General features: G+C 31.6%; 4 protein-coding genes across 6 annotated transcripts; 2 read left to right on the forward strand and 2 right to left on the reverse strand.

Annotated features, from left to right (window-relative positions):
* The first annotated feature begins 190 nt into the window (after nt 1-190).
* Nucleotides 191-1409, forward strand: LOC108720888 (esterase OVCA2). Its single transcript, XM_018445155.1, has 5 exons — nt 191-328; nt 414-576; nt 683-877; nt 965-1105; nt 1221-1409. Exons 1-5 carry the CDS (start codon nt 302-304, stop codon nt 1361-1363), a joined length of 669 nt encoding a protein of 222 aa, XP_018300657.1. The 5' UTR covers nt 191-301; the 3' UTR covers nt 1364-1409.
* A 546-nt stretch (nt 1410-1955) lies between these two features.
* On the reverse strand, nt 1956-3418 carry EloB (transcription elongation factor elongin B). 2 transcript variants are annotated; one of them, XM_018445156.1, is made up of 3 exons: nt 3224-3418; nt 3054-3148; nt 1956-2676 (listed from the first exon to the last, which is right to left on the reverse strand). In XM_018445156.1, exons 1-3 carry the CDS (start codon nt 3232-3234, stop codon nt 2420-2422), a joined length of 363 nt encoding a protein of 120 aa, XP_018300658.1. In that variant the 5' UTR covers nt 3235-3418; the 3' UTR covers nt 1956-2419. The 2 variants fall into 2 exon arrangements, with proteins under 2 accessions (XP_018300658.1, XP_018300659.1); XM_018445157.1 differs by having other exon boundaries at nt 1963-2676; nt 3054-3147; nt 3232-3416.
* A 1006-nt stretch (nt 3419-4424) lies between these two features.
* Nucleotides 4425-9088, forward strand: Fbxl4 (F box and leucine-rich-repeat gene 4). Of its 2 annotated transcripts, XM_018445160.1 has the most exons (9): nt 4425-4701; nt 4957-5206; nt 5822-6064; nt 6624-6717; nt 6811-7279; nt 7360-7558; nt 7640-7991; nt 8060-8387; nt 8775-9088. In XM_018445160.1, exons 2-9 carry the CDS (start codon nt 5183-5185, stop codon nt 9082-9084), a joined length of 2019 nt encoding a protein of 672 aa, XP_018300662.1. In that variant the 5' UTR covers nt 4425-4701; nt 4957-5182; the 3' UTR covers nt 9085-9088. The 2 variants fall into 2 exon arrangements, with proteins under 2 accessions (XP_018300662.1, XP_018300663.1); XM_018445161.1 differs by lacking the exons at nt 4425-4701; nt 4957-5206 and adding an exon at nt 5517-5587.
* A 5538-nt stretch (nt 9089-14626) lies between these two features.
* LOC108720938 (uncharacterized) lies at nt 14627-16640 on the reverse strand. Its single transcript, XM_018445218.1, has 3 exons — nt 16499-16640; nt 15758-15943; nt 14627-15003 (listed from the first exon to the last, which is right to left on the reverse strand). The coding sequence occupies exons 1-3, from the start codon at nt 16554-16556 to the stop codon at nt 14786-14788; spliced, it is 462 nt and encodes a 153-aa protein (XP_018300720.1). The 5' UTR covers nt 16557-16640; the 3' UTR covers nt 14627-14785.
* Nucleotides 16641-19473: the final 2833 nt, after the last annotated feature.

The raw sequence follows: 19473 nt of genomic DNA on the forward strand, positions 1-19473 counted from the left end.
TTATTATAAAATTTCTCAAAAGCAGTCACTATTTAATTTATGGAGAATGATCTTGTATAGAAAGAGGCTGTTTGTATTGCTTAAAATCCTTAAAAATTGCATTTAAAATGAGAAATATATATTCGAGCGTGAGCATTGAAGACAGAATTTGAAAATTCCAAATAAAAAAATGCATGCAAAGCGAACAGACCTAAGAACAAATGTGTTCAGATATGGAGGTTCTAATATATATTGCAGTGTGTTTATTGGTGTTTACTAACCTTTTTGATCATGTGATGTACGTACGTGTATTTGTAGCCGAATGATGACCACCAAATCGAAATTACGGGTAAATAATTATTGACGCATTGACGTAAAAATGTTAATAAATTATTGTATAGTATATATACTATGATATAATATATTCCTCTTAGATATTGGCACTTCATGGATATATGCAATCAGATGTGATCTTTAGCGCTAAATTAGGATCGTTGAGAAAAGGATTTAAGAAAGAAATAGATTTCACGTTTATAAGAGCACCACATAAAGTTCCACCCCAAAATAAAACTGGTCAAGAGGATACCGATGAAAATGGTGTGAGAGAAATATCAGTAAAAAAAAATACAAAATTTCTTATCCTGTCAAGAAATTGCATCATAACTTAATGAGCACTAACGATATTGCTATGTATGAATTATAGGATATGGATGGTGGTTTAATACAGAGGATCATGTATTTAAAGCTACAGTGCGTAGTGATTTGTGTGTAGGATTTAATGACAGTGTAGCTGTGATCAAGAAAGTATTCTCAGAACAAGGTCCTTTCGATGGAATATTGGGTTTCTCACAGGGAGCAGCTTTTGTCAGTATACTATGTGCTATGAAAAAAAAGAAAAGTGAGTTTAAAAATAATACATATATTGTGATACACACATGTATATGCTTATATAAAATAAATATATAATATTGTTATCTTCTTGTAGTATTACAAATTGAGTTTGACTTTGTTATTGTGATATCTGGATTTAAATCACTGTGTGCACCTCACACAAAGTATTATGATGAAGAAATCGATATGCCTTCCTTGCATATTTATGGAGAGAACGATCAAGTCATTCCAACAGGTATGATGAATAATTTGATATTATGATAAGTTTAATATTATTAAATATAATTAGTAATATTGAAAGCAAATCACATCCAATGCTTCATCAATTCTAATGTAATCCTTTGTTGTAGTAATGGCAGAGCAAATCAGTTATCTATTTTTAAATAAGAAAGAGGTACGGCACGAAGGTGGACATTATGTCCCGAGTAAAAAAGATATTTATAGGGATTTTGTAATGGAAATGCTTAGCAAATATAAGAACTTAAGTAGTTAACAATGGTCTTATTTTATTACTAAATTTAATTACCCGATTTAGCATGCAATGCATTTTTTCTATTAGAAAAAAATTTTATGTGTACATGAATGATAGATAAATATATGCTACAGGATTTTTTAAGATATTAAATAAAGATATGTAATCATGTACAATATATTTTTGTTCACTATTATGTAGCATGACATTACTTGTGTATTGTTACAAGTCTTATCATAGCATATAGTTAATGGTGTTGCCATCAGTTATAAAACTGTATTAAGTTAGACAATAATTAATAGGATACAATATTATAGAACTAAAGATCATTAGTTAGAGCATTATATTTTACATTTATGATTGTGTATTGTGTCAGATCAGATCCAGTCTGTCTTATATGCCAATACGCCGTAATTACCAAATTTGTAATTTAGACATCCATTAGAGTCATACATGTTAAATAAAAATGTAATACTTATTTTACAAAACATTGCATTTGATTTTCCTTGTGGTACAAGGAATACGTATACAGAAGTGAAAGTGAGCAGAGAGAAAAAGACAAGATATTAAATTTGAAGATATTTTTAAAAAAGTATTTTAAAATAATTAAGCTATACCTGTAACTTAAATGTAAGCTGAGGTATTCATATTTCGCACTTTGACCATAACAAAACACTTATGTTAATAATTTTATAGCTATATAAATTTGGTTTGATGCACAATAGTGAGCAGAAATTTTTTTACTTTTATTATCACTTTCAGTCTAATAATCAAGTACAAATTAGTACTCATCACTGTCTTTACAAGACTGACGATCGCGTGACTATATAGCATCCTCATTAAATTGAATATTGAAAAATTTTGCAGCTCTGAATACTTTTGTAAAATTGCATATATTTAATATTCGTATTTCGTATATTCGGTGTTCGTTACCATATTCACATTCTAGTATTCACATACTTGGTACATAAGATTTCCTTTTAACCCTTTTTATCATTCAGAGCTGCCCTGACGATTACTAAATTGCGTAGAACACAAAACTTCATCGTCGATTGACGTAACATCATCTGCGTCATTTCAAGGAGACTGCTCTTGGCCATTATTTTCCTGGGACTTCATAACATCAGGGAGATCTGGTGGTAATGAGAATGGTGTCATTTCGAGAGGTTCAAACTGGCCGTCTGGCTGACGCAGTGCTAAACCGACTAATGCAGGACATTGTGCTTTTGCAGTTGACGATGTCAGCCCATAATCTTGTAAAGTCTTGTTGTCTGACATTAGAAGATTGTCCTTGTTAAATAGTTGTTGATTTGCCGGTGGTACTTTCATTATACCTATAAAAAAAGAAAGTGAGCATTAACTCTAATATAAAAATAATGATTTTATTTTTTACAAAACTTTCAACTATTAATGTTCATAAATTAATAATGAACATAATTTCATCGAAGTAGGAGCTTGAAGGGATGTTTTGGATAAATATTAATTAAAATATTTTTCATAAATTTGACATAAATGATATACATATATAAAATTATTCCATTCATTATTAATGCAATTTATTCTGTCTATACTATGATTAAGCCTAATCCTACATTTATTCAGTGAATCGCAAATCGCTCTACTGAAGTAACAATCGTCCAATTGTGAATGGCCGAGCGACATGTCAAGAAAAAAAGATGCTGTCACTGTACTTGTGACACGAATGCCTTACCTTCAATCATCTTCTTGAGCTCGAGGACCGTAGTATCATCCTTTGCATCGGTAAATATCGTCAATTTTTTTCGCCTGATCATTAAAAATACGTCCTACAACACGGGAAAAGATCGTGAATAGACTTGCAGGTTAGCCGATCTCGTCGACCGGACGAGGCATCGAAAACGGATTCTTACCATTGTGAGCCTAATTATATACACCTAATATTACAATGTAACGATAGGATTGATATATCGTCACTGGGGACCGTTTTATGTCTCAAAGCTTGTGTTTACCAGCAGACCTTCGGGTCAGGGGTACACCGGACCCACGGCCGCATGCAGTAACCCCAGATCGTGGAATTTACCAACGCATGCGTGCCCCTGCTGACGTGCTGATCTCTGCACGCGCACGCGCAACTGTTGATTACTTGACATTACTTGACAAGTTGACAGTATATGGAGTCTTTCTGCTTTGTAGAAACAAAACATTGACAAGATCTCTAGAACAGTGTTACCAGGGCTGCGTTTCGTTATTCACTGTCAGTACTGACAATATGACGTCATAAAGTAGTACTGCAGAAGCGTTTTGAAATTATTAATAGTACTTTTATGACGTTACAACATTGCACGAAACGGATTTAGTAGTACTTGGTAGGACTGTAGAAATAAATAATTTTTTAAATTTTGATAAAATTTGGAATTATTAATTATATTCATATCTTTGCGTGCTTTTTCTGCATCTACTTTATTCATTAATATGTCATATTAATATGTCATAACTTTTTGACATTATTCTAAAAAAACAAATTTTTTCCTGATTTCCTATTTCGTTGATGCCTGGTTTATGCTTCGGTCTTAATTCTAAAATCCTAAAATTTAGCCAATGGAATACAGATTTCAGTTAGAACCAGTTAAAACTGGCAGCCCTATTGGCTGAATTTTAGGATTTTAGAGTTAAGACCGAAGCATAAACCAGGCATGAATTTCGCTATTTTTTTACTGCGATTACCTGACCTCGCCAGTCGCAGCAATAGAAATAGGAAGTGACGCAAAAATTTATGACGTCATATAAACGCAAAAGTATATTGGAAGTTTACTGCGATATATTTTGGAACGGCATGTGCAATGCTGCCAGTACTGACAGTGAATAATGAAACGCAGCCATAGTACCAAAATTGTTTTGACGAGTGATGCCATCTTCATGTTGAGGCTCAAAACTTTTCAGACGACCTATGTATATAGCACTATCAGTTTGTGATAAAATGAAACGGAGACGCTATTGGGCGAGCGAGAATCATATAGCGAAAGGGAGTTGCTCCTACTGCGCCCGAAGGTAACCGAAGCACACGTACGTTGCTCGGCTTTTGTGTGCGTGGAGTTGCGCGGCTCTCATCTGGTAACATTGCTCTAGAATAACATACTATCTAGAATAAGGTTACAATCAAACTGAGGCCTCTGCTCCCCGAGGCTATCAAAAGAATCTAGGATCTATTTTACATAAGTATTGTGACAAATTTGAGTCAAAAAACCAATAAAGGGGAAATTAGAAGAAGAAGACAGTATAAACTCTGTGTGTGAAATCCAGTGAAACTATCTCCCACCCACGTAATAGCTGGAAGAGAACCATACAGACGTGGACATTAGGCGATTTTTGGTGTGATTCAGGTATAGCAACCAAAGCACAATATATGTGACCAAAATATACCAATTACCAAACTATATTGGAACGTTCTTGCGTGTTTGGTCTGGTTTGGTCATTAGTGCTAGAGGCGAGACTGACTTGGTTAATTTGTATCTTATTTTCTCTGTCTCTTCTATTATATATTACGTTAGAGTAAGAAATTATTTTTAAAAAAGCATCGAATATTCGTACGTATAAAAAAAAAACCAACAGTTTTAGCATAATAATTGTATGTACAGGTTTATCAAAATATAAAGTTCCACCTCTACCATCTACCAATAATAACTTTGGTACAAACGGTCGCTAAAAATCGCCTATTACCCTACGAGGATACGAGGAAAAAGGGATATCTACTCTCCCGTTTCTCTCTGATGAAACATGGAATAAACCCCTGAAAGGACAGGCTGGAAGCACTCTTTTATTATCATCCGGCGATACACAGCAAAAAAAAAATAGAATAAACCCATGGAACATCTTTTCATATATTTTGTATGTATTCACACCACATTCAGTCATTAAAATTATATTAACGAACATTATTTTTTATAAGTAGTATGTGTGAATAAGAGAAGAAGCAATTGTTTTCCTTGTACTTGATAAGAAATTATTATACTATTCTTTATCTGTTTGCTACTATGCACTATCTGAATTATGTCTCGTTACTCCATAGCCTTTGATTAATTCATTGTTTTTTTTTTATTTTGTAGTTAGTATTGTATTTAGTTGTATTTTTATTCTCTCTGTTATCATCTTAGTTAACTTTTGACTTTTTTGTTTTTTTTTGTTTTTTTTTTAGTAGAAGTGAATAGAATACTATCAGATGCTGTGTACTGATTGTGTGAGAAGAAATTGACTTTAATTCATTCGCAGGTATTGTGCATGTAACATGTATAGCCATTTAGTTACAATTTTGTAAGTTTCGATGAAATTAATCGACCTTTCCATTATACATACTTGATATTGGCTTGATATAAAGAGTTAGGAATCTGATGACAGATCTATCTTAATTTTTATATATAGAGTATAATTATACATATAATTAAAATACAGTAATTTAACGTGTACTTAAAAAGCACATATTTTCTATATCTTATTTTCTTTCAGTACAAAAATATGTTATCTCTCCCTCATCCTCCTTTATATAGTGACAATGATAGTCAACATGTCGAAAGAATACCCATAGGCAAGGAAAATTATGTTGACTTCGTTCAACAATTTGTGAAGAATGTTCGCAGCTTTAGTTCTCAGTATGGCGGTAATTCTAGCATATCTTATGCTGCTACTAACTTAATTGGACCATTTAGTCAATTTCCGAATTATGGAGATTTTGCACAAACATTTGCCATGGTATGCATATTTCCTTACATCACTTATTATTATTCTAAAAACTGAAAAGCAATCACAAACTTTTCTGCATTTCCAAATGATTATCTTTTAAGCCCGATTGCACCAACATTATTCTGACTTTAAGCAAAACTTAAAAATCTTTTTTTTTTTAAAGTCAATAGAGAAACAGAAAGGAAGAAAGCTTTAAGTCTTATTTAAAATTAAACATTGGTACAATCGGCCTTATTTTTTTAATAAGGCCTTATTCTTTTAATAATTTTTCTATAATACTCTTCAATTAACCTCCCGTAAAACTGATAATAATAGATGTATGAGCTGTGTTTCAAAATTCATTGCAAGTGCTGGAAATCTATAATGCATGTTGTGTAAACTGTAGATTTTTAGCATTGGCAGTGAATTTTGAAACAGCCATGGAATAAGGATTGGAATAAATGTAGGAGATCCATCAATTACTTAATTATTCATATCCAGAGTCACATATCGTTCCAATAATAGCAATCTATTTTAATGCTACAAAGTTTTATAGTATTTGACATTTTTTTCTGACTTTTTCATATAGAGGACTTATGGACCATGGTGGGACAAAGCACCTTCGAGATCAATTGATTATATGCCACAGAATAATACAGGTGTTGTGAGTCAAGATTATATTGGTATGTAATATTTGAATTAATAAATAAGAGATTGTTAAAAAAGATACGTTTCTATTGAGAAGAGAGATTATAATTGTATTTTCTATATTAAAGATATTGAGTATCATGAAGCTGTATATCCAGTAAGAGTTTCTATATACGAAGTATATAATCCTGGGAGCGTAATTCGAATTTGGGCTCAAGATTTAAAAGGTCGATGGTTTCTACTGTGGAATGGACCGCCTCAGATTGTTCCTCCGATATCACGGATATTTTCTCCGCCTTTACAATTGTGTGACTTTAAAACCAAAATACTCAGATTAGAATTTAACCACAGTTTATTGAACTATTACACCGAGATAGATGCTGTGATGCTTATTGGAACATCAGAATTGATCTTCCCTAAAGATCCAGCACACAATCAGAGTTTAACTAATCTGTTAATAAGCATTAATTGTGACTTGCTGCTTGAAATTCCTTGCCCTGAGGATATCCATAATTTAACACCACGTTATCTAAATGCACACTTGGATATAAGCCACCTTAAGGAGACATTGGTTGAACATTGCATTATGTGCAAAAGGTATTACAATTGACAATATTAAGTAAGATTTATTCTTTTTTTGATGAGTGAAAATAAGTTTGTACCAATGTTATTTGTAGCGATGTAGTAGCGAATTTTCACGACAGTAAGCTAGCATCTCAGCTAGGATCTCTTTATTATTATGTACCACCTCTTAAAGAGGGATCTAATAGTATGCAACGCTTTTTATCAGAAGAACTTTCAAAGTTTATGAAAGATGTCGGACACTCTTCAGATGAATCCAAGAAGCCATCACGTTATAGTTTTTCTGCGCTTCCTGTAATGTATACTAAAAAGTCTTTGTTACGCATAATATTTACTGTTATTCCATTTATTAAAATTTCATATTTTATCTTGTAGGATGAAATAATAATGAGAATATTAAAAAACTTGGACTTAAAGTCATTATGCCGTGTGAGCAGAGTGAATAAACATTTCAATAATTTAGCACAGGACCATTTGCTTTATACAAGTTTAAACTTAAAACCGTATTGGTATATTATTAATACAAAGGCATTGTATTACTTAGCACCTAGATGTAAATATTTACAACGGTTGGATCTTTCATGGTGTGACAAATTTTCTGTCCCAGATCTTGAAAAATTTCTTGTTACTTGTGGTAGTCTCTTAACGCACTTACGATTAAATTGCTGCTTATGTATCGACAACGTCGCCATATTTAAAATTTCGAGAATATGCAAAAATTTGAAAGGTATATATACAAATAATTATTATAATCGTGAGCAAATTGTATAATCAATACATATATATTTTTCTTAGAATTAGGTCTACGTAATTGTGACTTGATAAGGGACAAGGGATTCTCATGTCTCGAAAATTTGGAGTTCTTGGAGTATTTGGATCTTTACAGGACATATATAAACACTCAAACTCTTTGCAAGATACTGCGAAGAAATATACGGATGCGTCATTTACGTATAGGAGGCACCGACAAGAGTCTGAATGTAGATGAAGTTGCAATGGAATTAAGAAATTCCTGTCCAGATTTGGAAAGTATAGATTTATGGAAAACGCACACTCTTACATCGCAAGGTATTGATGCCCTTGCTGACTGCAAAAATCTACGAGAAGTGGATTTTGGTTGGTGGTATGTGTTGTGTCACACTTTCTTTGAAAATACATGTGTTCTGTCGCACTTTTTGCAGAATACGTATTCCTCATTTGTTTATGGAATGATGAATCAAACCTGAGATCAACTAATAAAGGTGCCTACCATTCCATTAAGCACGGAACGGAACTGCAATGGAATGCTCAATTCTAGTGAGAAATCCGATCTATCATGCCGATCCGTGCTTAATGGGACGGCACCCTAAGTCTATTGTTCTCATACGGATCTACACATTATCCTAGTTTTTTTCAAAACATACAAATTATCATATACGTCAAAATTGATACGTTTGTTTCGCTTATATCTTGAAATAATTGTGTTGTCCTTCTGTTTACGATTAAACAATATTATTTTTTTTATTTACAGTGGCAGTACAACTGGTCATGGTGATAGCTTCCGTAGATTGTTTTCCTCCTGTCAATACTTAGAAAAAGTCTTCCTGATCTCTGTTAGAGGCCTCACTGAACGTGATCTAAGAGCACTGACATTGTGTAAAAATTTAAAACAGTTAGATTTGTTAGGCACGTTATCCCTGACAGCTGAGATATGTCACGCAATTTTCGTGAATTGTCCTAAATTGGAGATGATTGATCTCAGCTTTTGTGACAACATTGCTCATTGCTCGATTCGGCAGTGGCAGCAAATATACACACATATAGCCATTAAAAGAGTATAATAAAGCGAACGATGATTAGATCTAATGTAAATTTTAAAGATTCAATATAAATCTTATCTCTCGAAAAAAATCACATTTTCAAAAAATGTGCTAAGTGTATATGCTTCTTAAAAAAATGAGATAAACGTGTTTTAATTGCACATTTATATTTAAACTTATTTTTTAAATAAAAATAACATTAAAAATTGTGCTAATTAGGAAATAAAAATTTATGTATGATTCAAATCTCATTTTTTTAATATTTAATAAAATGTAATAAAATTTTATTACATTTTATATTAGAACATCAAGAAATACATCGATTGCTTAATCAGATAAATTTCACCTATCTGGGCATAAAATCGAATCAATTGTGATTCGAGAGTTTCTGTGATTCAGTACTTGTGCCTATTGCCAAAAAAGAAATTGCAATAGATTTTCATATATTTTTATATATTCGCGCTGTTATTAAAATTTTTTTGTTATTTTAACAAATATCTTCTATTCTTTTAAATATTGTGAATTAAGGGCCAACTCCGATTTTACCAACTCCGATTAACTTAATCGACCGATTAGTCCATTGGAATTGGTCATCAATCGCCATCTGTCGTCAAACAAAGTGACAAATGCGATTGGTCAATTCCAATGGACTAATAGGTCGATTAAATTAATCGAAGTTAGTAAAAGTGGCCCTTAGTGTTGTCTGCGTGTTCGTTGTCGAAAAATTGAGTATTAACTTAATTTAGTTACATTTTATCGGTAACTATTAACTTTTAATTTGATTTCTTTTAAGTTAATCCTCAGACACGATGCGAATATAATTTAGTAATTTTATATTGTATAATCGTTACTTGTGAACAAAAATAATTAGATTCTTTAATAAATATGCTGCGAGGAAGGAAAAATACGAAAAATTATGTACAACACAATGGTCAAACTATTTCTTTCTTTTTTTTGGTTGTTCGGATCAAATTTAACTTTTAACTTTTTAATTACTTTTTTTATTAACTTAATTTTTAATTCAATTAATTTCATTATGGATTAACTTGTATTTTAATTAAATTTTCAAGGCTGTTAATTTTATAACTTAACTTAGTTAAAAAAAAAAGTTAACTTACCGAACCCTGATTATTAAGCATTATTAAGTATATTTATAGATATTAAAGTTTGTTTGTATTACAAAATTCCTCAAAATTTTTGTATTTAAAATGAAATAAATATATATTTAGCCGTTGAAGAGAGAAAGCGAAATGATTTATTTAGTTGAAATATTTTTAAGAAATAGGTTCCCTTTGTTTTGCTTTGTATCTTTACAACAAAAAGTTGAGGATACTTGTATTGAAGTTCTCGCAGAAAAGAAACAGACCACCATCATGCTTATCATCATATATTAAAAGCTATTCTTCTAAAAAACAGATCAAGTCCACTACATTAGATTACACATGGAAAATTGAACAATTTACACATCTTTGTAAGATATATGATACGTTTTCTTCTCCATCATTTTCAGAAAGCGATCAATACACAATTGAAGTAAATGTTTCACATGGAATTAATCAGTTTTCAAGTATAGTAAGATTTTATATTCTTACCGATGAAGCATTTCACGGTTTATGTGTTACTACTATAAAATACCCGCTTCATACAGTTTTATCATCAAAGTCAATTATGGGTCGTATATCGAATAAGACATTGTTAATTGAACTCCCTACATTAGAATTTAAGGCTGAGACTATCAATATATCACTTTTAGTACATTGCAAATTTGAGATTTTTCGTAATTTGGTAAGTGATACTATACAAATGAAATTACTGTCACCTTCAACAGTATTTTCAAAAGATGTGAGATATCTTCAAGACTCAACACTTGACAAGATTCAATCTAGCAATGAGAAATCAGTCACATTTATAATACGGTCCTCTGATTAATTCGTGACATCTCAAGACTATGCTTAGACGGTTTTGAATATAAGAATCGATTATGAATACCACCTGAAGTGTGCAAACACAAAAATTCAAAATGTGCAAACTGTAAGCACGAGCTATAGAAAGTTAATTTTTTGTAAAGTTGGGGGGCTAACTCACGCGTTATAAAATAAGAAAGGTCGTTAGGCGGTTTGTGCACTTTCCACCCTTGTGACGGCTAATTAAGTATGCCTTGATGTAATAACAACTAAAAGCTATTGAGCCACCCGTACCGTGGAAAATAAAGCGCTCGATCGTGAAGATCACTAATATACAGCACTTCTCCACAAAACTCACAATCTTCTGCGTCTCTAATGATACAGAGGAATTCAAGTTTTCTTGAGAGAGTGTGGTATATTTTAAATTTAGTTTTGGTTTGCCGTAAAATTATTAATCCTAACTTACAAATTATTATTTGTATTCAATCAAGAAATTCCGCATTATTAAAGATTCCGGAGCATTATAAGAAATACTTTTATTTACTATTTTTTTTATTTTTAGTATAAATTATCTTAGCATATATATATACAAATTCCATAACAGAATCTATTTAATATCAACTTGGAAAATATCAATAATTATATTTAAAATTTCATTTATAAAAAAAATTCCTCATTTGTCTTAATTCTTCAACAATTTTCGTCTGAAATATTAGTCAATAATTCTGATATCTAACAATAGACTACGGCGCGTTGATTGCAAGACACCCGGTACAATCTAAGTTGTTCATTCTGAAAGGCAAACATCGTTCTTCGGTGTAAACCTCCGTGGAAACCTTCCGGTGTTATATTAGGAGTGGAAAAGGATCGGTGCGTGATAAGACCTTTCCAAAATATTATTAACCACCAGCAATGTTGTTGCTTTAACGCTCCGGCAGCGACGAGCTTAATTATCGTACGACGCCTCGAGTAACGAGGGTTGGCACGTGGTGACGTAATGTATGAGAAGGGCCTAAATAGCCGAGACCATTGTTGTACATACAACGCATACGTCGGATCTGTTGAGGCATTAATAGTCTCGCGTGACGTAATTAACTCGCAACCGACGAATTTCCGGCATTACGGGGTGATGTATATACGTTCAGAAGTGTCCTCAGGTTCATGCTTGATACCGGAAGTGGGTCGCATCCGCATTGAGTCTGAGGATTTAAGCGGGCGCAACCCTTTCTCGCAAAAGTTCGGTTTGAGAACCACCGTTTATTTACATACAATGCGTGTTTAACGGGTGTGTCGGTGACATGTGATGGATAATGTACGGCGTGTCCTCGATGTGCTTTGTTTAAATATCACGAAAAGAAACCTTTTTTATTTATAGATATTATACATATCAATCATCTTTTTAAACAAGAAAATTTAAATTTCATGCTGTTATGTCAAACGTTTCAAACTTTCTTTTAACAATCAACATCATAGCTCAATAAACATCAACTAACAGTAACATAACATTAATGTTATAATTTCACGCTCAATAATGTAACTGTTGTGTAACACTTGTGTTATACTACATTTATATTGTTGAGTGTGAACATTGATGTTATGTTACTGTTAGTTTTATTGAGAGATGTAAAATAAAGAAGAATTAAATATGATGATTTACAAAAATAATAGTTTATGCAAATTGGCAAAAGTCTAACAAATTTTAATTTATACTTTTTAAACTTATTAATTTTATATTATAGAAATAGATTAATTTTTATTGGTCTGACTATGAAAATATAATTTTACATGTAATATACAGTAATTAATTATTTAATTTCTTTAATTTCGAAAATATTTGAATTTTTAAAAATACTCTGATTTTTGAAGAAATATTCTTTAAAAATCATTAATTATGAGACTGTAAGTTAAGTAAGATAAAAGCATATAAAAATATAAGCATCAGATAAGCACACGCCATAAATCTAGATAAGAAAGGGTAGTTTAATCAGTCATGGCGTTAAACGCGGCTGAAATAGCGTAAGTTGTACTTAAGCAGGCGTAAACAGTTAGCAAATGAGAATTTCGCGCAGATGCGATCAGCGCTGCCGCGGAAAACATTAATCTCCCAGCTTGCGAGGCGTGCTTTCTCCTTAGGACCGCCGCAAAAAGTCAGTCAAGTCGAGAGACAAAAGTAGGTTTCATTTTCACCGCGTTTTTCCGCTCCGTTAATGTTACCGCATGCGACGTAGACGAGCACATCTAATGGCTTCTCAAAGATTCACGGTCGCACAAAAAGCTGCGAAAAGGATCTGCGAGAGGGAAAAAAGAACGAAATGAAATGTAAAGCTCCAAGCAACGCGTTCAAAGTTGCAAAAATGTGGGCCTGAGTTTTCTTATTAATTAAATACATTTTAAATATTGAGGATATTTTTCTTTGTTTACTTCAGTTTTTTACTTTCATCTAATGAAGGTTTTATAAGTTTTATTATAAAAATATATGTTTAACTTAACATGTAGAATTATTTACGTGTTTCTTTTTTATTTATTTATATATAATAAGTTGTATACAATTAAACAGTAAATCTGTTCCTTTTTAATCACATAATACATGCATATACATAGAAAAATATAAAATACATTAAAACTATAAAAGGCTGCGATATAAACGAATCGCAAGTTTTTAGGCGATGTATTAAGCAACATGTGAGATTCTTTATTTATCTAATAGAAATTATTAAGTCGCATAGTAGAAAATCGCAATATTAAAAATTTTCGATCTCAATCGAAATTATACATTCTTCAAAGATTTTAATTAATGAAATAATTTTCTATAATATTGATGTAAAATACATGCAATTTGATTCGTTGTTGTTTTAAAGTCAGTATTTTGTATAATTGACGTTGTATAAATGACGTTCTATTCTAAATAGATTACCGAAAGCGATTGAATACTACCTTTGTATAAAAAAAGGCACTTTTATAATAACATTTATTTTAATAAAATTTAAAACATTTTTTAATTTTTCGGAAATAAATATATGTTATCCCATTGAGACAATCAGATACTAAAAACAACAGATTTGTCTCATTATTGTTCTGAATATTTTAGACTTATTTCACACCTATTTTGAGATGTAATAAACAGATCCATCGTCTTAAAACTTAATTAGCTTCTAATTAGTCCTTTTTAAAATTAAATTTAGATAATTATATAATTGTTTTATAGCTTAATTGGAGTTTCAGTGAATAATAATTCATTTCTTAACAATGCTAAATGGACGGATAGATAGATATACATATATCTTATTGTAAGACTATTTACATGAGAATTCCGGAGATCTGCTTTTAACGCACAGCATATGGACAGATATATAATTTAATGTATTTACAAGCTGGCTCCTTAAACCGGAACCAAAGTATATTCTTTGGCAACTTCGGAGTTGATTTTTTTCTAACGACGGTTGAACGATTATCTATGTATAAAAATTGTGTATTTAATATTACAAATTTTAGAGAACAAAATTTTTTAAAAATATATGCATAGCATAAATTTTTTCACTTTTTAATTATTTTAATAAATTTTGAATACATATTGAATTTTGAATACTAAACACAGAGACATGGAAAATATTTATGATATCTAATTAAAACTTTGCTAAGAAAGAAAACCAACTCCAAAATTCTTTAAAAAAACATCTGTGCCATTCTTTATGCGCGCATGTTAATCTAAGCTTCTCATTTCCTATAACAAAAGCTCTAATATTGATCCTTTTTGGTCCAATATTTATCTTACCGTTTTCATATTTCGAAAATACTTAAAAAATTAGTAAACTTTTTTTTCACTTGAAACAAGATAGCGTAACGATGGCACAACATGCCGTGAGGAACAGCGTGGTAAGGGACATCAGATTGGATGCTGCGTTGCAGGCATCCTCAGAGCAGAAACATTCTTGCCAGTAAACGCCGTTCTCATGAACACCCCAGTTACAGACCCCTGTGACCCCGGTACTGGAGATAGAACCGCATCGTCGAATCACCTGTCGCCACCTACCATCCCCTAAAACATTGTCAATTAATTAATTACGTACTTCTCGTATAGCTCGGAATTCGGATGCTGTAAATACGCATATCAGCTAATACATTCGGTCATGACTTTCTATAAAGCGCATTTTTTATTTTTGCGTAATTTTATCGTACAAGATTAGATTAAAAGTTATATTCCTAACGTGAGATTTCTTTCAATCCGGAAATGAATTTGTGGATATTAAATATGATATATCGATCTATCACTTATAAGATAATAAAGTTTAGTACAAAATAATATATCTTTCTCATAAGTATATATATATATATACTTATAAGATATATATATATATACTATAATTTCTGCATAAATTGTATAAAGAAATATTTTTATAATTCTAAACATTTTAATTCTTTGTAATTCTATAAACTTCTTTAGATAGCACAAATTTTGAAGAACTTAATTTAGTTAATTTAAATCTTTAAAAACATAATGTATCTAATCACAAAAAATAGGTCTTATCTTTTTCTAATTATAACAAACTTTTCATTAAATAAATACATAAAATGTGTGTGTGTGTGTAAATAGATATATTAAAAATTGGAATATTTTGGATTCATCGACAATGATAAATACAACTAAATGATACAATTAAAAAAAAGTAATTCTAATTATATTTTCGTTATAGAAAATAAGAATAAATCATGTTAATATAATAATATTCTTTTTAGACATTTTTTATTCATAGATACATAATACTGAATATTATTTCAATAAATATACTTACAAATGAAACCACGTGGGCTCTGCTCAGTGTACTTGACACAAAATGTGCCAGGCATATGTGATTCCTCGCTGTTACACTCGATAGGTACATTCCTCTCTTTGTCGAATTTTGTGTAGGCTCCACAAAGGTCTTCCTTGTCTGGATCAGTGTCGGAGCTGCACTGGTAACAGCGTATCGCTTTACTACCTGCACATTCCAAAATAACATAACAGCATTAATCATATATTCGAGTTGACCTGACGTATTTAATTAGAGTAATTGAAACAGAATCTCGATGACTAATCTGAAGAATTAGATCGCAGTAAAGTAGTCGTATTTGGAGTATTATGACTGGAGTAATTGATGGGATGGACCTCAGTTCCTAACCTAAAAAAAATTAATATACAGAAAATATATTTATATTATCATTGTTAATCTCTTTTCCATAGTTTTGCAAAGAAATATTAAATTTTCTTTGTTGTTATTCCGTTTCTACTTTTAATAAGAACTATAAAATATATCCTTTAGGAAAAAAAAATATGATATTTGAGTATTCTCGCACAAGTCGGGTTTAGTTGATTAAAATAATTAAAGATTCCCTCATTCAATCGTTGAAAAATTTTCACGCCCATCCGTAAACAATACAAAGAATGAAACACAGATTTGATTTCAAAATGGCGATCGCAGGTAGATTCATCAAGATACTTTAGACACATTTTTCTTTCGGTTTACTTTCTTGGATCTTCGTTTGGAAAGTCTCACCTGTTGTGACGAACAACAACAACACGCACAACACAATCGTGATATCGTTGCGCATCATCGTTACGTCGCTCTTTCGGTTTCTTTTTGGAGCGAACGAATAACGCGCGTGTTCCACGTTCCACCGTACTGCACGTACGCACCTGACGTCATTCATTGGGCGTAACTGCTGTGAAGCAAGCCGAAGATCCCCTCTCCTTCAGATCTTACAATCTCCCCCCTTTGGCCTCCTTTTGTCAACGGCGGATCGTAACGCGCGAAGACCTTGGGCGTGACATAATTAGAAGTGCCCTTTTGGCGTAATCTCTAAAGTTTCAAGCAGCTTTTAACAGGAGAAATTTAACTCCAATTAATATACGAAATTTATGACTTCCAATTCTCGGTCTTGCATAAATAATTTGATCTCTCCCAAGGAACACACAATTAAAAATCAACAAAAAATCAAAATGACTTTATTTTGATTCTTAACATCAATAAACAGTCAAATTTTGTATACAAAAATCACCACTTTGAATTTAAAAATAAAGTCGTTTTGACTTTTTCTTAACTAATGTGTGTTCTTAGAAAATAGAATCAATCTCGATATTAATACAGGTATATATATATATATATATATAATCAATTATAATGCAATTGTAAGAAAATCGTCTTCTATTTATTTTACAGGAAAATTGTCTTTATTTGAAAAAGGAAATGCAGTATGAAAGGGATATATTTTATGGAAGATCACAACTAACGAAGCTCATTAAACAGAGTCGCTATTCGCTAAAGTTTTCGAATTAAGATAAGAGTGCCAAGAGCTTCGCGGTTTCTTCAGATGGAGGCTGGAGAACCGTTGTTCGTAATGCTCGTATTTTATTCTCGATCTTTCTCTCTCTGATGAGAATACAGATGAAACGACAATAAAAGCGGACAAAAGATGTGTACGATATCATTACAGAGCGCTGCAAAATTGTAAACAAAAATCGTTGTCTCGAGAGAGCACTTTAGAAATCTTATCTCCGTCTCTCATCTGCCTCATACCGATCTTTAAGTTTCAGTTTGTGTTCGCGTTTAATTCGCGAGGTGTCATGCTAATAACAGCGTGAATGAATGTGAATCCGATGTCTAATAAAAGAGATAGATGAATATAGGAAAAAAATATTTAAATTTTTTAACCATTCTCAGAAAATTTTACATAAAGTAAAAATATCATAATTTTAAAAGAGATATGCTGTTACGCAAAAATTACATTTCTCAGTATAAAATAATATATTCTGAACTTTTGAAACAGCACTTTTTCCTTTTTAGGTAAAATTATCCTAAAAGGACGAAATATGTAAATAATTTTTTTAACTACGAATGTGAATTTGTACAGTGTGTCAAATGTTGAATTTTCGAAGGTAGATTTACAAAATGGAAGTAAATGTGTATAAAGTATCTGTAAAAAATTGTAATATATTCTTGGTCACAAAAATTTCAATATTCATAATAAATAATAATATTAATGCATATTCATAAATTTACTTTTATAAATACATTTTAATAAATATTGAAACAAGAGATAATTAATAAAATATTCAGGAAATCTCAATATTTACATTAAAAAAATTTTATTTGTTTATATTTTAATTTTTTATATTTCTATATATATTCGTAAAAAATGCAATAGATTATATCTTTAGGATAATACTAGAGTAATTCTCGATAAATTGATTTTCCTGCTTCCTATCAAGATTACGTAACGCCCTTCAAAGTCGTATTTTCTGTAAGTCCCGATATCTTTAATCGTACAGGAAACTCCACAGATCATTTCTTCTCAATCTCGCTACCAATCTGCACCACCCCTATTGCGAAAAAATGCGTTCCGAGTCGGTGATCGCAATTTTCCCGTGATTGGAAGTAAACTCAATCTTATCGCAACCTTGACATCGTCTTTGGCGCCCCTCACTTCGCCACGCGAAACAGATAGCCCGGATAAATTATTCAAAATGTATCCTCTATGATCTATGGAGACGCTCTTAATCCTGGCACCGGCAATCCATCCTCCCTGCTCCCTCCTTCCTTCACCCTCTCATCCTACCGACTAACCCTGTCTGTTCGTACCGCAAAACTCTCACCTCTTCTCACCCCTTTATTCTTGTCTCTCTCATCTCTTCTTCCATCTCCTGGATCTTGCCGGTTCTCCATCCCCTCATCACTCTCGGTTTCTCCTCCATCCTCCTCGCCGCTTCTTCTGAACTGTGCACACCATCCCCGGGGTATTCCGACTTTTCTGACAGCCGCCACCGCATTTATCCCATCCAACGTCTCCGGACGAGCTTACAAAGCCGGTCCGGAATTCAATAAGTCTGATAACGTGCGAGTCTTCCGCGATATATAGAAAGCTTTAGTTGTTCCCGATAATCGCCAACGTATTGATTTCATCATCAACGTGAACACATTTGGACGTTATCCAGATCGATTAAGCAACCTATAATCACTCCAGTAGTCTTAGATTTTTAACATTCTAAGTTCTAGAAGAAAAGATTTGCAAGAGTTGAAAAATAAATAATATATTAAAATTATTGGTTATTAATATAGTGACATTAATAAATAATTTTTTGTTAGGCTAATATTATTATATTATATTTTTATATTAAATAGTACAATTATTTTATTGTTAGTATTTTTATATTATAAAATTGTGTTATCGCAAAAATGCTAATATTATATTATTACATTATATATTTTAGAGATAATGTTTATTGTACAATATATTAATTATTTTAATAATTCATTTTATTGTAAAAGTTTGATGTAACGTTATTAATTTTAAGCTCTTCGAATTTTATGATAAAACGATAATTGTTAAAGAAAGAATATAGATATCCTGCAATAGTAGACATTACTGGCACAAATATAATATTAATATCAATATAATATTAAACAGCATTATAGCATATAATGGATATATTACCGCATTCAAAATAATTAATAATTTCTTTCATCAACGATAA

The sequence above is a fragment of the Mycetomoellerius zeteki genome, unplaced genomic scaffold (assembly GCF_001594055.1).
Source record: "Mycetomoellerius zeteki isolate Tzet28-1 unplaced genomic scaffold, Tzet1.0 scaffold156, whole genome shotgun sequence".
Classification (NCBI taxonomy): domain Eukaryota; kingdom Metazoa; phylum Arthropoda; class Insecta; order Hymenoptera; family Formicidae; genus Mycetomoellerius; species Mycetomoellerius zeteki.

What these genes read in the sequence shown, in the direction of transcription:
- LOC108720888 (XM_018445155.1), top strand. Translation starts at nt 302, where the DNA reads ATGATGACCACCAAATCGAAATTACGG. An exon ending in TGCTATGAAAAAAAAGAAAA is followed by an intron (nt 878 to 964) that starts GTGAGTTTAAAA and finishes ATCTTCTTGTAG; the next exon opens with TATTACAAATTGAGTTTGAC. An exon ending in CGATCAAGTCATTCCAACAG is followed by an intron (nt 1,106 to 1,220) that starts GTATGATGAATA and finishes CCTTTGTTGTAG; the next exon opens with TAATGGCAGAGCAAATCAGT.
- EloB (XM_018445156.1), bottom strand. An exon ending in GCTCAAGAAGATGATTGAAG is followed by an intron (nt 2,677 to 3,053) that starts GTAAGGCATTCG and finishes CTTTTTTTATAG; the next exon opens with GTATAATGAAAGTACCACCG.
- Fbxl4 (XM_018445160.1), top strand. Translation starts at nt 5,183, where the DNA reads ATGGAACATCTTTTCATATATTTT. An exon ending in CATTGCATTATGTGCAAAAG is followed by an intron (nt 7,280 to 7,359) that starts GTATTACAATTG and finishes TGTTATTTGTAG; the next exon opens with CGATGTAGTAGCGAATTTTC. An exon ending in ATAGTTTTTCTGCGCTTCCT is followed by an intron (nt 7,559 to 7,639) that starts GTAATGTATACT and finishes TTTATCTTGTAG; the next exon opens with GATGAAATAATAATGAGAAT.
- LOC108720938 (XM_018445218.1), bottom strand. Translation starts at nt 16,556, where the DNA reads ATGATGCGCAACGATATCACGATTGTGTTGTGCGTGTTGTTGTTGTTC. An exon ending in GTTGTTGTTCGTCACAACAG is followed by an intron (nt 15,944 to 16,498) that starts GTGAGACTTTCC and finishes TGGAATGTGCAG; the next exon opens with GTAGTAAAGCGATACGCTGT. An exon ending in GAGCCCACGTGGTTTCATTT is followed by an intron (nt 15,004 to 15,757) that starts GTAAGTATATTT and finishes ACAATGTTTTAG; the next exon opens with GGGATGGTAGGTGGCGACAG.